We start from the raw sequence: 17,358 nt of genomic DNA on the forward strand, positions 1-17,358 counted from the left end.
ACCTTATAGAGTTCAATTGTATGTGACAGTCGTAGTGCGACCGAACAATAAAAAGATTATATAAAATATATTTACTCGACCTAAACACATGACAGTCGACGTCAAGTTTCGAACAATCGGAGCAAGTTTTCTGTGTTTTGTTCCGAAAAGACTCAGAAATCATGCAGCGAGAGTTAAATATGTATACAGTAAATTCTCCTCAATTGTCCTTCAACTTGTAAACAAATATGGACAATTTGGGAAGAGGTGGTACGATTGTTAGAACCTTGCGTCTCGTTTTGATAGTTGTCGACAATCGGTAACTATAAAAACGAGCTGCCAGGCTCGAATAATCGTATCGTTTTGCACTTTATCCTTTCGCCGGTCACATTTCACATTTCTGCAATTAAATTCAATTATTTATAATCAATTGTAATAAAATTCATATTTAGTTTAAAAATTGAATGGAAGATAGTCTGAGAGATCTTGATCTGGGAAACCTAACTTGCAAAAGAATTAATTTGAAATCTCAAAAGATGAATACGATCTACAATAAAAATCATTTTTAGTGCAGAACCTGTAAATGAAAATATATTCATTATCGAAAGAGTGTTTTAAATTCATTGTTACGTACATACAGTCAAATTGAAAATTTCAAAACAGTTTTACACTGCATTCGATTTTTATTAGAATAGTTTCAGAGAACAAAATAGAAGCACTTCAGTCGCAAATGGATTAGATTCGATCTGTGAAAGTATAAATTTCATTTACAGAAGGGTGAATTTGATTGGGAAGCAGATAAATTTTATTTGGAAAGAGGTGAATACAATTTACAAAAGAATTAATTTAGAATGTAAAATCTGTATTATCCAAATAGCATCAACTAAAATAAAGTGACAAATTTGCATAAAATCGATTCCTACAATCCCGAGACACGATTCAATACAGAATACAATATCGCTAATCCCTAAACAGCCCCGGTCGTCTTAAGATCGTCTACGATCTACGGGGTTTCTTAACGGAGGAACCGGACGATACCGTTCCGGGCACCAATTTGGGTCAGAATGTTAATGAGTGCAGCGGAAGGGTGCGACATGAATTATGCGGTTATCGGTATCGGCGATGACGAAGCGGAAAACCGGCAGGAAGCCGAGAAATATTGAAATCGGTAGGAATAACGGTTATTATTAGAACGTTCCTGTGTGCGTCAGTTGCCCATAGCGAATGGCCGGCGTTAACGTGCTATGGTGCCTAGCCGGTTCGAAGATCGTCCATCGGGCGCAACCCCGTCCAATGAATCATTTTTCACCTAAATATAGAATACCGGTATGTTCCCGAAAAGGAATAATTCATAAAGGGTGCCCCAACGACGACGACGACGACGAAGACGACAACGAAGTCGCGAAGTATGCATGAAGCTCTCGGGAAGATGATGAAAACTGAATATAAAACTGCCGAGCTAAAACAGGGGAGAGCAGAAATTCTTTTATTCGAGGAGGACTCGTTGGGCCCGCGATCGACCAGGCCGGGTGTCATTTGCTTATTTCTCGTGAGATACCGAAAGGCAAAGGAGAAGTGACGCGATTCTCAGGAGCCGTACGTGGCTCCTGTTTTCGTGAACAGCCGCACGCACTGAATCAGGAATCAACCGATGTCGGGCTTGCACGTGCTTCGCAGCGGCATACTGAAACGGACACGTTCGTCTGCTCACGCGCGACAACTGTCGAAACGCATCGTAATCGTATCGTTTCTGCGGTGGGTTCACTCGTTCCCGCCGATAATCACGATCGAGCCCGCGGCTTTCGGCCCGCGATCGGCCTTGCGAACACGATCGCTCTTCTTTTACGATCTACAATAAATTCTCCCTAATTTGCGCTCACATTGTGCACAAAAATGGACAATTTGGGATAGAGGTCTCCTCTTTCGAAATTGTCCATTTTTGTGTATAAGATAGCTGTCAATTAGGGAGAAATTATTATACACCTATTTCGGATTTTGTAGACACACATTTATCAACTTCTACAAAAGCTAGATATATTTTTAACAATTTTTTGACCATCATTAAAAATGTAAGTGTTTCGAAATCTAGTCATTTTGTTTATTATCACGGTGCTTCATCTAAAGTCTTTACAAATAACGTATGTTTATGGTCCTCATAATGTAATTATTTCTAAACAATCTAGTGAAAATGTCGTCCGAGGAAAATGATTTATGTACCCTTTTTTCGCAAATCACTGTACTCGTCTTTCGCAAACGATTCACAAGGATTCTAACCCAACGCCTAACCAGACCCGACTAAAGATATCTGAAAAGGTATTGGAAATGGAAGTATTAAAAATGATTGAACGAAGAAAATTCCCGCAACAAAAAATCGTATGCGTCGGAGGATTATCGTGGTGAAAAATCAAAGAATTGTCTTTGTACGAATCCGGCCGCTTCTGACGAATATTTTCACGCAAACAACTCGCGATGCTCAAATAATTTTCCTTATTGACCATCCGTCCATCCGAAAGGAATTGCGAATGAACAATTCGATTTTGACGCTGTTTTTGATTTTTTGATCAGTTTTTGAAACGATATTCCTATGATCGTCGACTTGTTTGCACGTCGTACTCATAAACCCATGTTTCATCAATCAAGTTGCGATGCGTTTCGTGAACGTGCAGTTTCTATAAATGGGTTCAAGAAATTTCGTTAAAAATGCAAAGATTTTGGTTAATGGAATTTGATAGGGGTTACATTCGGAAGATGTTTCGGAATTTCTTGAGCATTAGATTCTATGCTCTCATGTTTTCATATTTAATAATTAGTTCGTGTACGTGCCGTTTATAATTACGTTCTATGAGCAAGTTTAAACTGTGCTCAATATTTAAAGACGTACAATGAGTAACACTTTACTGAATAATACATTATGACAGATGATAAGGAGGAATGTAATTTATAACAACACAATTGTACATAAAGCACGTATTTTCCTATTCATACGCTTGCTAATTATATGCGTTGAACGTCAACCATCAGCATAGCCGATAAACTCCATACACGCGTGCAGTGAATCCTATAAATGTCGACGTCGAAATCGTCAGATCCATTTTTTGCATGATTTTCACGTAACAGCATCATCCTCCAACCTCGAATAAATCATATCGACAGCGTTGGGTGTCATTCTTTTCGTTCAAACGTGGACAAAAACAATTTCTGACGATCGCTATTGTCAATGCTATTAGACCTTTAAGATCATAAAAACTTATATTTTTATAAAACTGTTCACTATAAACTATTGACTATGGACTATTGGCTATAAGCTATGAACTGTTAAATATGAGAAGTTATGTTCATAGAAAAAGATGCTGCACTAGCGTAGCTTGTTTCGTTTCAAAATGAACGTTAACACGCATGAACATAGATACACATGTAATCGCTAAGAACAAACGCAAGATTCATGTGCTCGAATTATGGTCATAAATAACACATCGATAAAATGGCAAATGCCTTTATATTTCGAACAATCTGAATTAATATACGCTCGTTACTTTTATGAATCAATATAAAATATCTGCTTCATAAATGCGTGTTAAATAAATTACCATACTGCGCACGAATGTTCGGGCAATTTACATTTTTAATAGCGAGCATAACGATTCGTGCCGTCGGTCGCAGCGACTGACCTGAAAATAGTCAAAGGGTTATATTCGCAATTAAAAATTAATGAAAAGTGGAAGCCGTTTCGAAGTCATCGAAATAATCGGTTGGGTCCTACGTATTAAAGCGCGATATGATCTGTGATATTTCAAAATGCGTTTGTCACCTCGGCGAAAAATTTTCCGGCGATTCGTGGCATAAACTATAATTCGGCAGAAAAAAAGATTAGAGGTGAATTCGAGGACTGCGGAGGTAGCGACGAAGCCCCCAATTTTTTGGTGACTCTTTCCGGGAAGAAATTAGAGGGTCGCTTGCCACGAGGATCACGCACGATCGTTTCCGTTGGTTTATTTCTGATTTTCTAATCCGCCATCCCCGGATCCGGCCGGTGATCTACGATTCAATAGAAATCCGAGGAGGCGCGTGGACGGGGATGTTTAATTCAAGATCGTTTCTCGGAATAATTCCGACCACCGCAAATAATTTAACACCGCACGGTCTCCCCGGCGACGGATGCAGGTCTCCCGGTAAAAATGTCCGGTGCCCGGCGCGGAACGAGGCAAAGAAAAGAGAAAGAAGAAGAAGCGGAACGCGACGGAAATACTCCCCCGCCGATTTGATTCACGCGTTGCGCACCCGCTTGCGTTTTTCGCTTGTGCTTTCCTCCCCCACCCCCACCCCACCCCCCGGTTTTTCGCTCTTTCTCGAGAAACTTTTCTCGAGAAGGACGATGACACTCCCGCGCGCGACTCCTATTTGAACACGAATCACGGAGAACGGGGCCCGGCAAGTTCAGCGGGCTTGAAATGGGTTGAAAGACCGCGTTACATCTCGCCCGTGGATCGCGTTCATTTTGCAAATCCCCAGAATAAAACGCCGGGGACAGGTGTTTTCGTGTCGTATACTAGCGTAATGCGTGCTGCGCTAGACGCGTATCCTGCTCAATGGCGTAGACGCGCAATGGTCTAAAACGAGATACTAGCTGAACAAAGTGATTTTATATATATAAGATATATAAAATAACTATATATTATATGATATTATAAGATTATACTTATTTTACTTATTACTTATTTTATTACTTATATTTTTTATTTATATATATATATATATATTATATTATTATATTACTTACTTATATTATTACTTATATTATAAGATATATATAAAATCACTATATATATATATATATATATATATATATATATATATATATATTAAATTTGGTTGGAATGCTCGTTTCAAATTTTTTATATGAATTCAGTGAAAGAAGCAATATGAAATGTGAAACGATCTTTCCGAAGAACCTAATACATGTCTATCATACAGGGCGTCCCAAAAATGTCTTGCAATTGAGAAATGAGAGGTTCCTGAGGTCATTCGAAGTAACTTTTCCCTTAGCGCAGATGCAATCCGCGGTTTTGTTTACGAGTTATTAACGGAAAACCGTGACCAATGAGAGGCGAGATCAGCTGGCGCAAGACGGCTGAGCCAGTGAGCGGAAGTGGGCTTCGTCCGCTTGTTGGCTCAGCCGCCTCACGCCAGCATATCTCTAATTTCCGTTAATAACTCGTAAACAAAGCCGCGGATTGCATTTTTGTTAAGGAAAAAGTTATTTCAAATAACCTCAGGAACCCCCTATTTCTGTATTGCGAGACATTTTTGGGACACCCTGTATATATATTTTATGTGAATGGATCAGAAGTAAAGTGTCGGACACGCTTTGAATATAGTCATTTTTGTGTTTCAATAATCCGTAATTGTTTGAAGGTAAGTGGAACGCGCGCGCGCGCGGAAACACGAAAAAGTAATATCCTTTAAAATAACTAAAGTCAAAGGAGTCACACCCTCGCGCGAACTTTTTGCATTGTCTTCATGTCCACTCGTGAAATAATTCAAATGTTATAATTCATTCTGTATAATTCCAGATGAAATAAATGAACATTGTTTGGAAGTATATAATTAAGATTGTTATTTTAATATTTACGAAAATAGAAGAATAACAGATCATTTCCCGGAATTTCGAAAAAAATAGATAAATTGTAAGAATCTGTTATAATTTTATTTATCGAACTTTCTGAATATACTTTTCAGCGCACTCCTTGTAGGCACAGTAGTTGTTCTACAAACCTTAATAAAATGTGTGAAAAATTAAATTAATTTTTCAGAAACTAAAGAATCAAGTAACATTATTTATACTTCAGATCCAAATGGACTCGAGCCCCGCAGTACTAGTATAAAAACAAGTTCATCATATCTGATTAAATATATAAATGTTTCTTCTGATTTAGAGATGAACAACAAGAAAGTTATCAGTCAATCGTAATTCTTTATTTTCACAAAGGCACAATTGTGATAGGTGCAAGGAGCGCAAAAGATTTTAATGCAAAAATGATTCAGAATGTATTATGATCTAAAATATGTGGATCGCAGACTGTTAATTATTTTGTTATCGAGACTGTTAATTATTTTTTGATCAACCTAATGAATATTATTCTATAATAATATTAGAGACTCTGTTAATTATTTTTTGATCGACCTAACGAATATTTTTCTATAATGATATTAATATTATTATTATAGAATAATATAGAATTATATGAATATTATTCTAATATTATCCTATGAATATAGAATAATAGTTTAGCGACAAGTGTCATCGTTTCCCACTCTTCAGACGTTCCCAAACTTCCTTATTCAGACCTTTATACGTCAGTCAGGAAAAGAACGTCCCTTCACACACAGTCAAAATAACGAAAGACCAAGGTTTCTGTAAGGTCGATTTTACTTCCAACATTTTTGTAACGACAAACGATTTACGTGAATAAGAGTAGAACGAACTACCACAGTTAATTTGCAACATTCGTAAATTAGACTTTCCCCTGCCTTTTAATATATCCATATTTACAGCTATGTATAACATCAAAGCGTGCTGTCATATTATGGTCTTCTTCAATAATTGTAACTTGCGAACATAAGAAGAGAACACTGTTCCTTTTTATCCTAATGTCTATCTTCTTGCATGTATGTAATCGATTCTTGTCTTGTATCTTCAATATTTAGTAATTTTTTGTAAATTTGCAATGCGTTAATAATTGTGATTAATACGAAATATTAATACGAAATTTATACTGAATCGACCAAAATGGCCGGTTTTCCGTTTCTTGTATTAAAAATATCGGCATTATAGAAATTCCTTCATAGAAAATGATTGAACAAATTTCTGAATCCAAACGTGCATTGTAACAAAAATGACGAAAGGTCTAAATAAACACAGTGTTTCCAGCGCTACAAAGCAGTGCACTTTCAGCTACTTTTAGAGCTCGGTAGGCTAGCGTTAAAAAAATCAAATATTCGTCGGTCGTGGTCATCGTAAGAGCGGAGAAACTCGAGAAACTTGTCAGCGCGGTGTTGAACGGGGATGAGAATTTCCAGGAGGCGAGAAAGACGAAAGACACGAAAATTCAGCCACCCTCGATCCTCCCACAACCATTCTACGCCACTGATCCCTCTGATCAGCAGTCAGAGGATCGACGCCGGGTAGCCGGCTGGAATTTACCGTCCAGTCTTTTCAGGGAAGACATAAAATAGTCGCAGGTGTATCGTCGGCCGACATAAACGCCCGCGAGCATTCGCAACGTCGACTACGGATTCTGCATCCCGATGTAAAAACGAGATCTGTCTGACGAGCACCTGCTTGTTCCGTTTGGAGATCGTTCGACGCATCCCTCTCGCCGGTACCATGGGGGCGTTTTGCGTGATCTATGGGAAGACAGCGTCCCATGCGGTGCACTTCAGCTTTTGTCGACACCTCCGTTACGAGAAATTATTGATTGCATCAGCGACCATAACTGTTATAGTAAGAGGATTATAGATATATAGTAAGGACAAGGCCACGAAACGATCAAAGCAGAGCTTTGAAAAGAATTAGACGATTGATAGAACATGGTGCAGTAATTATAATTATACGTTTGAAACGTAGATTGTAATAAGATGTAAATCCTCAAGTTTCTGTAACAAGGATGGTAATTCATCTAATTTAACACGACAATTAACCACTAAAATTCCCAAAAAGTCAAAGCAATTCAATTAATTAAACCGAAACCAGAAAGTAAAAATTTATTATAGTGGATTATATTAGAATTTCTTCGCATCCGGAACATCCTAGTCAAATTCAGTTTGTTCGAATATATTAGAATGAAAATGAATTTTCAAAATTGGTCAAAAATTAGGGTCGCCCGTATATGACTAACGCGGCGCTCAACGTGTTAATATACACAGCGGATTCTTATGGAAAGTAAAAATTGTTTATCCCTTTGCACTCGATTGGCGACTCTGAGGCGGCACTAAATATTCTTATACTATATCTTAAAAGAATTTTCACATTATTCAAGTTTGTATTTGGTAAATTTAAAAAGTCTTCTGTAAGCCAACAAGTTCAATTTCCTATGCATCCAATAAAAACGATCATACGATATGGCAATACTGTAAATTGAAACGGATGTCATAATCAAAAGATTAAGTTAATTGTAAGATGAAACAACTTTATTGTAACAATTATTCATTCTTATAATAACTGTTTGAGAAACAGTTATTCCATTATTCCTACCAAACTGTTCTGTCTATTTATTCGAATAATGTTGCGAATAATCGTTGACTGTGTTTTCTCGTCATTTTTTAAGCATATGTGCATAAATATGAATCATGGAGTGGACGATTACTTCCTTTGCACCCTAAGAAAGATCATTAACAAACTTTCCAATGTAACAGTTGAGAAGACAGTTGATTGTAAAAATCAACATGGAAGAAACTAATCGATAAACGAATAATCGAAATCGATTATTTTCTGTATAAATTCCTGTACAAATAAATTCTTATTCGAATAACAAGTAACTTCTTATTCGGATGAATTGTTATCAAGATAAATTTCTATTCGATTAGATATTTATTCGATAATGTCGAATCAAATTCTATTCGTTAATCCTTATTTCTCATCCGTCATCTGAATAAAATTTTGTCCCATTCTGGTATTGCCAGTGTTCTAAAGGACTCTGGTATTCTATATTCTACACAGTATATAATATATAGCATATACTATATAGTATCCTATATTGCTACTTAACAAGTTTATTAAATCGTGTATCGTGCGTGATTTATCGTATTACGAATTCTCGCCTCAATGACAACAGAAAATCTTCTCGACTGATCTTTGTCAATCGTTCAGCCCGAGAACAAGTCGAGGACGAAGCTGGATCAAACTTGTCGGACGTAAGGGTTGTTTACGAGTTTCGTAGAGGCGCCGCGCCGCACCGATCAGACGATGCTTTGAACTCGTCGCCTTAAATCAACGTCCCCGTGGACGTTGATAACAGCGACGACACGCGTGTCAAATCAAAAGTATGACGAACACTTTGTCACGTCGCTGTGCCTATCAGTCTGACCACGAATTCACCATAAAATATATAGTACTAGCCGTGGACGACGCGCGGAATACGAAATCCCTTCCCTCGCATGAATAAAATCTCCCGTGCGACGACGGGGGTCCGATTGTTTTGCGAATTAACGAGCGGCAGCCTGTTTCTGCCTATTGCGATTCTAGATTCGAAAAACTCCCCTCTATCGGTTTAGACTAAGTCTCTAAGTTTCATTCGTACGCGATGTCACGGTCACTAAACATAGTAATTTCTCCCTAATTCGCGCCCAGATTGCGCACAAAAATGGACAATTTGGGAAGAGAAGATACGATTATTCGAGCCTTGCGGCTCGTTTTTATAGTTACCGATTATTAACAACTATAAAAACGAGCCGCAAGGCTCGAACGATTGTATCTCCTCTTCCCAAATTGTCCATTTTTGTGCGCATTCTGGGCGCGAATTAGGGAGTAATTACTGTACAGTGGCTCACGCGAAAGTATTCGAATATTTTTCGAAAATCCTTCTAAAAATCGGACCCAATTACTCGAATTTTTTCGTGATAATAAAATGACTAGTTTACCAGACAATGTGCAAACTTTCACAAAAATTGCAAATTGGTTGAAACGATAAAAAATGAACTTTTATAAAAGTCAACTTTTTCATCTGAGCCTAGGACAACTGTTTAACGCTAACCCTACCAAGCAGTAAAACTGCAAAACTTTTGTTGCTTTATGAGAATGACAAGACTGAATTTGTTTAGACATCTCCTCATTTCGGTTAGAACGTATGCTTGGATTAAGGAATTTATTCAACCATTTCCCACTAATGCATACTTACAATTTTAGCAATATTAAAATAAAAAAGAGGAAAAAACGATCATTTTGATCAGCCTGATGTAAGTTTAGTGTTAAATGTTATTGCTTTCGTCGAAATCGGTTGTCGCAGTGTCGAATTGCAGGTGCCAAAAGATTTAAAAATCCCCAGATTTCTAAATAAAACTGCATAAAATAAATAAAAAAGAGAGATTAGCGGAATAAGCGATAAGATACGCTCAATATCCTGCAATTGCTTCGTCACTCTCACTTTCATCGAAGTCTGAACAACATGCCTTAACTCTTTCGAGATGGATTTCTGCGCGCAGCAATAACATAATAATTTGTATTATAATACAGAGTAAAGTGTCAATTATCCGAATTTTGGTTATGCGAACCAGTGTTTCGTAATCATTATATGCATCAGACAATAATCTATGATGCAAAAAGATATTTATTATATTTCGTTTAATATGTATATATCACATTTCAAATTACAACAGTAGTAGATACTCTTGTATTTAATAAATAATTTTAGGTTGTATTATAGTTACAAACTGGGTCTGTTTTATTGTCCAAACATATCGATTATGCGAACAATGTAAATAAATCTTCCTTATCGACAACTGTAAAGTATAAATAATTCATATAAGTTCTCCTTATCATAATTATTATAAATGACTGAATTAAGATTGTCATCGTAAATATCGATTACGAGCAACAAACAAAATGTACACTTAATTGTAATTATTATTTATAACCAGAGAATTAAATCCTTTTAGTATACGGTTTCTTGAACAATTTCTTTCACATTTTATAATTGAAGCTATCAATGAAATTGAAAACTTGAATAATAATATAATAATAATAATAATAATAATAAGTCGAATTGAAAAGAATGATCGAACCATTTGGTAATTTCATTGAAAAGATGCTGAAAGATGAAAAAAACTACTGAGAAAAAGTTCCGAAAGGATTTGGACGTGCGTGTCACGTGCCACGGGGGCGGAGTGTCACGTGAGCATTTACAGCGCGGTGCATCTTCGCTCGGTGCATCGGCGCACAGTGCATCGTCGCGCGGGAATCACAATGGCGGCTGCCTTTTGACCACGGCCCGCCATATTTCAGCCCAACCGATTTTTTCAGCTCGCTGCCGGACACGGAATGCTTGACAATTCGCCAGCGTCGCCACGAACTTATCGTGGAATCGTGACGCGCTGTCTATAAGGGTGCATTCGAAACGAGCGCCGAATGATTTTAAATATTTTAAACGACTGTCTCGCGTCATCTTTCCATGCCGCATGTCCTGCGATCGCTGAGCTGCCCGCTCATGATTTTTTACCCCTTCAAGAACTTTAATTCCCATCAGATCATTTCCCGACCATCTTACAACAATATCAATATCAATATCTTTTTCATTCATAATCACAAATGTCGAAGCATAATCACTCGAATGCAGAGGTGCAGTTATTATTATTATTATTATTATTATTATTATTATTATTATTATTATTATGATAGTTAGGTTTTAACCCTTGCGGTCCTATGTCGAGGCAGACTCGATTGTAGATATAGGTATTTATTTTTCTGATTTGAATTATATTCATGACCACAATTTTGGTATGTAAGAACAACTATAGTATTTCTCAATTGTTCTAAATAGATTGTAAAGTATCGTATAGGGATGTGATAACACAATATTACAGCAAATTCTGACGTAGAAAGAGGAAAATATTCCGAGCCGCAAAGGGTTAATGCGTCAATCTGTTACTTCAAACAAATTATTTTTGCTCCGATTGCAATTTCTTTTGTCATATTTGTGACTACAGGGCGATACATCGCGTGTTAGAATTTAAAAAAAAATATTAATTTATACATTAACTGAGCGTTAGAATAAAGGATTTTTTACTTAAAATTATCTTTAAATCTTATTTAAAGTAATTATATTTATCAGAAAAACATCATGGAAAGAAATTGGTTAGGTTCATAAAAACAGGGAAACGCTATTGTCAATACCTAAGTGACAATATCTCGAAAGTGAAACATTTTACGTGCGGCCTTCTTCCTTGCAACCATACATATAATAGCATCATGATCATTCTTGCATAACGTGTGTACTTTGAATTAGCAGTACAGAAGGGAAGACTGGTAGCCACTCGATTGTTTAGTGTTTCAGGCTGCACACCTGTGACATGGCCATCTTTCGATTGTTCTTTTTAACTCTTCCATGAGCACACAACACATGTACTCCTCCGAAATAATAAAAAAAGTAAAATAACATTAAAAAATCGACGCAACACAATTTTTCTTCACGAGTTCACCCGGTCTTCGAAGAGTTAAATTGACCGCCGAATTCCGAGTAACTAAATAATGCTTGAAGAACGTCGATTCAAAATGGATCCAAGCACTGCTGTCCAAGAATGAAAACTTTGATGGATTGTCGAATGGAAGTTCGACACGCTTTCACGCTTTCGCGTGAAACTGTATGCACACTGAGCCCCTATTATAATATCACCCTATCACCCTGACATAACGAAGATAACATAACGATGGTAGCAATCACGCTTGAACGATTATAAACTGTTCGGTATATAGGTTGAAATAAGGTAGCCGAGTCGGGGTTGCTGTGACACAGAAAATTTTTATTACACTTTTTGTTACAAGGCCTGGGTCCGAAAGTGAGCCGAAAGGGTATGGTCGGGATGGCTGTATGAGGATCGTGCGGTTGTCCTCGGAGTGGAATTTTCATCGTTTTCGAGATTTCAGTAAGTATCCTGCAACGCCCATGTCCAGATACCTGAAACAAACGTGGAGTTTCATTGGGACGGCCGCGATCGCCTTGGGAGCAGAGCTCGTCGCGCGAACTGCGAAGGTGAAACTTAATTATACAACGGCATTCGCGTCGATCAAGTGAAACCGATGCAGCTTGTCTCCCATTGGCGTGTACTTTCACCGGCTCACCTTTTCCGAAGAGCCGAAGTTTCGCGTTTCTGATGCTTTTTTTCCGATGTGATGCGGATTCCATCGTTGGCGACGAACCTAGATGCGACTGCGGTGGACTTTTCGGGCGGGCCGGTGGTGCCCGATGGTATGTTTGTCAATCTTTTGCCCTGGCGATTCTCTTTAGACTTTCTGCGAACGTTCAGGTCCGACGAGACTACGATTTCGTCAAACGTTTGACCAAAAACGGCTGTAATGCGAAGAAAACGAATAAAATCGGCTGGAACGGCGAACGAAATTCGAGACGCGACTGCGTTTGGAAATTGTCGCGTTTCGACAGAATGGTATCGTAATACGAGGACGAACGCGAGGCAAGAATAAGAGGTCAGAGAGAATGGAATCGTGGTTCGCGCATGAACAGTCTCGGATCGTGTCGCTTGGCAAAAAAGAAAATGCATTCGTTGTTAGTCAGCAGCAATGACTAAAGCGAACTACCGAGAATCAATTACGGATTCCTCGTTCTCCGTAAGAACGTAAATCTGCATTCGAATTTCAACGTAATTTGCACTCGTAACGCCTGCACCCGATTCAGATAAATTGTTCCCTTTTATTTTCTGTACACTTTATCATTTCATATTCATTCTCTCACGCATGAGAGATATATGCACGTCAGATCGACGCATTATCACAATTTAATAATAAATCGACAAGGAAATCGGCGATGACCGAGCTACTTACGTTTTTGATTGGGTTGTTGCTGGGCGTGGACGACCGCGCAGGCTAGGGTGATCACCAAAAGTGCCAAAATGTTCGCCATGTTGCGAGATTACAGATTTTTCTTCACTTTTCGACGGGGTCCGAAAATTTAGTTAAACCTGCGACAGAACAACGGGGAATGAGATCGGGCTGCGCACGGAACCAGCCATTCGCGGCGCGGAAAACGTCAACCGAGACCTGTCCCCTTCCCCGTCCGCCGATCGGCGCAGCTTCCTTCGCAACCGATCTAATGGAGAACACCGATCGTCTCGTTGCGATCGGGAACGCCGGATTCGAATGGCGATCGAGTTCAAACGACTCGATCGTAACGCGAGATCGCGCGATTGCGAGCGGATAGCAGAAAATTCGGAGGAACTCGATGTTAAAGCGGATCCTCTGGCAGAGGATCGACGGGAGACCGAAGGGTCGGAGGAGTTGCACTTAGAGCCCGGCTACGACTTACCGACGACTTGACCAGAAGATACTTTCCGAGTCGACAACCGCACGAGAAATGCGAGCACAATGCCGCGGAAGCCTTGAAGAGAGCATCGCGGATTCGCTATAGTGCGTGGTGAACAGGAACACGTCGGGGGTAAGGGTCCAGTTGGAGGCGCCTCGAACCGTTCAACAAACTGTAGATCGTTGCACCGGACAGACCACTTTCTATTTCATTTTTTCCCCCCCGTTCCGAAGCGTTCGTCCCGCGAGGAACGAGCGGGTACCGATCCGGCCAGGCGGACACCGGACTGGTTTACCCGGTCGCCGGAGCCGTGCGCGTCCAGGAGCGGCTAAACAATGCTTAACGACCGGGAGACGGACCTTTAACGAGCCCCTTTAACGCATCTCCGGTGTCACGAACGTCACTTCTTTCGGCTACCGTGCACGCCGTGTATCCCGCGAAGCCGCTCGCGCGATCCTCGCGGACCGGCTACCGATCTCGCCACCGGAAACGCCGATTTTTCGTCGTTTCTTGACGTTTCTCGCCACTTTTCACCGTTTTTTCACCGTTTCTCTACCTACTTTTCACTATTTCACTTACCATTTTTCCCGATGTGAACGAACGGAGTCGCTAACAGCGAAGGACAAGTAGAGTGTGTCGAGTTTGACCGGATAGTATGACATTGGGACTAGTGTTCTCCATTTGACGACTTGGGAGTAGTGATTTCTATTTAACTGTAAGGAAAAATGCTGCAATTAATTGCATTAATTAAACTGTAGTATTTGTACTTGCGTTTTATTTACGTATTTGTCAGACAGAACATCGTGGAAACAAATTCTACAGACACAAAAAAAGTATTAGTAGTTGTAGTATTTGTATTTGCATTTTACTTACGTATATTTGTCAGACAAAACATCGCGGAAACAAATTCTGTAGACACAAAAAAAATTCTGCAATTTGAAACACAATTTGTACGAAACATCAGTGATCAAAACTTTAAGCGACAATATCTCGGAAGTGAAAACATGTAACTTGCGGCATTCTTTCTTGCAGCCGCAGACATCTGTATTATATTATATTTAAGTATTATATATTATATATTGTATATGTATTATATATATATATATTATATGTATGTATTATATATTATATATATTATATGTATGTATTATATTATATTTATATAGTATTTAACTCTACATTCAAGATAATTTCACCGACTTAGAATGAATTTTTTTTTAGATGGACCACTAAACATTGACTGAAATGCTTTTACTTAATATTGTTCTTACTTGGAATAACAAAAAAATAAGGAAAGGAACCGTCGTTTCTTAATTTTTTATCTGAGCCTATAATAAAAATTTAAATTTTTTAAAAATTACCTTTCGTAGATCTCAGGATGTTGAAAATTTGATCGAATCTGGTTAACCCAGAGTCAAGCCACAGGCGTTGAAAGATTTCAAGATTTTTTACAGTTTTTGGTCAAAAGTGACAAAAATCATGACAAAACTGCGATCAACCGATTCTTAATATATTTTAACTGAATGTCTAACGTTTAGATTTTACGTAAATAATTTGCAGTGCAGATGAAATGTACTAGGTGTCAGTTAAAAAAGATTTTGGTTAATAACACATAATGTATTATTAATAAAACTATTTATATAAAATTATTAATAAAACTATTTACATTAAAATAAACGATTAATAAATGATCTTATTTACTAAAATTATGCTTCACTTTTTCATCTAGAATTATAGATCATATCTGTATTGCAAGAGTCATTTAAATCATACGTAAAATCTAAACGCGAAAAAATAAGAAACAAATTTGGTATAACATTTTTTTATTCGGAGCTCTGTTTTTAAAAAAATCGGATTTACAATTTGTTCATCTTTGTAAAGGACTAGTTGTCGTCTATTCTTCTATCGCAGTTGCCTCCGTCCAAGATAGTGTTTACAAACATTAATTGTTGCGAACTATGTAAGCACCGTCCGTTGCTCAGAAGAAATCAGTTGTTTCGGCAGAGGAGCAAGGGGAGTATTTCGCTCGTTTCGCCTGACCTGCACGCCCGTAGTCCCCAGTTTCCTATGATCTCTCGAAACCCACTTCTATTGGTAAACGAGAAAACCCACAAGCTTATCGATGCAAGGAACAAGGGGTCCGGTCGTCCGCTCCACCCAATCACGTCTCTTGCTCACTTAACACGTTGACTGCCACGCGTATTTACAACAAAATCTCCTACAAGCCACCCGTGCCGCTATAGGAAGCGTGCGCTGTTAATTCATATCTGTTTCTGTTCCTGCATGAACAGTTGGAATCTTTGCCGAGTACCGAATGGTATAACTTAAAATCTCTGCCCTTATTTTTTGTCAATAATGAAAAGAGATCGGATTGCCCGGAAGGAGAAGCGTAAATAAAATTACATCGTCAGATTCTGATTTGGATACTGATAAATATAATCTTAGTGATAATGAATGTTATGAAGATACTATTGACGAGATTTTACGAGAATTGGTCATGGAAGAAGAAAGAAATGTTGATGATACTGAGGAAGCTACAGTTCAAATAAAAGATACGAAATGGACCGATCAGAGGCACGAGCATATCTGAAAAAACAAACAACTTTTTGTCCAAGCTGTCCTGATCAACCTCAACTTTGCAGAGAATGTTTTAATGTTATACACTGCGAATAATTTTTTTAATAAACCATTTTTATAAGAATTCAATAGTTTCATTACCTCCTGTAGAATATTTGTCGAAATATTTTCGGAAATCCTTTATAAGTAGGCAAATCAGCGTCACCCGAATTATGGATAACGTGGCCTGATGAGAACTTTTGCTGTCATCCGAATACGGGTGACGCGGCAGTCAACGTGTTAACCAATAATAGTCAAAAGTCTGAAAATTGGAACAGGCTAGGTGAAGCGTGCGACCGATACCGATTGCCTGTGGGTCATTTAGTTTATGCGAACATGAGAGTAATACTGCACGAGCAAAACATTATTTTCACTAATACTTCGTAAATATTGAATACATATTTATGATATTATGTATGATAACCCTATAAAAAAAATTATATGGTACAATATAAATATAAAAAATATGTGTATAGTACAGCACGTTTGCTGCCTAATGCAATGAAAAGTTAATCAAGACAATTAACAAACATTACGAACAAGACGTAACAGACATTACAAATAAGTTAACGCTCTTGCATCTTGTAATTATTGCGTCTGTTTCACTTTGACTCGATTGTTCTACGCTTCCTGACACCCGTCACGCGTCTCGCTCGCCCATGGTCGCATAAATAATGCACATATACACACCCACACAAAGCACAGGCACACGCTAATGTGCTTCTAGCTTAAAATGGCG

At 38.3% G+C, this 17,358-nt stretch overlaps 1 protein-coding gene across 1 annotated transcript; it reads right to left on the reverse strand.

The window, feature by feature from the left end:
* Positions 1 to 12,468: 12,468 nt before the first annotated feature.
* LOC117225120 (uncharacterized) lies at positions 12,469 to 14,160 on the reverse strand. Its single transcript, XM_033478444.2, has 4 exons — positions 14,007 to 14,160; positions 13,526 to 13,662; positions 12,809 to 13,037; positions 12,469 to 12,644 (listed from the first exon to the last, which is right to left on the reverse strand). Exons 2-4 carry the CDS (start codon positions 13,602 to 13,604, stop codon positions 12,593 to 12,595), a joined length of 360 nt encoding a protein of 119 aa, XP_033334335.1. The 5' UTR covers positions 13,605 to 13,662; positions 14,007 to 14,160; the 3' UTR covers positions 12,469 to 12,592.
* Positions 14,161 to 17,358: the final 3,198 nt, after the last annotated feature.

The sequence above is a fragment of the Megalopta genalis genome, chromosome 8, assembly GCF_051020955.1.
Source record: "Megalopta genalis isolate 19385.01 chromosome 8, iyMegGena1_principal, whole genome shotgun sequence".
NCBI classification, from domain to species: Eukaryota; Metazoa; Arthropoda; class Insecta; order Hymenoptera; family Halictidae; genus Megalopta; species Megalopta genalis.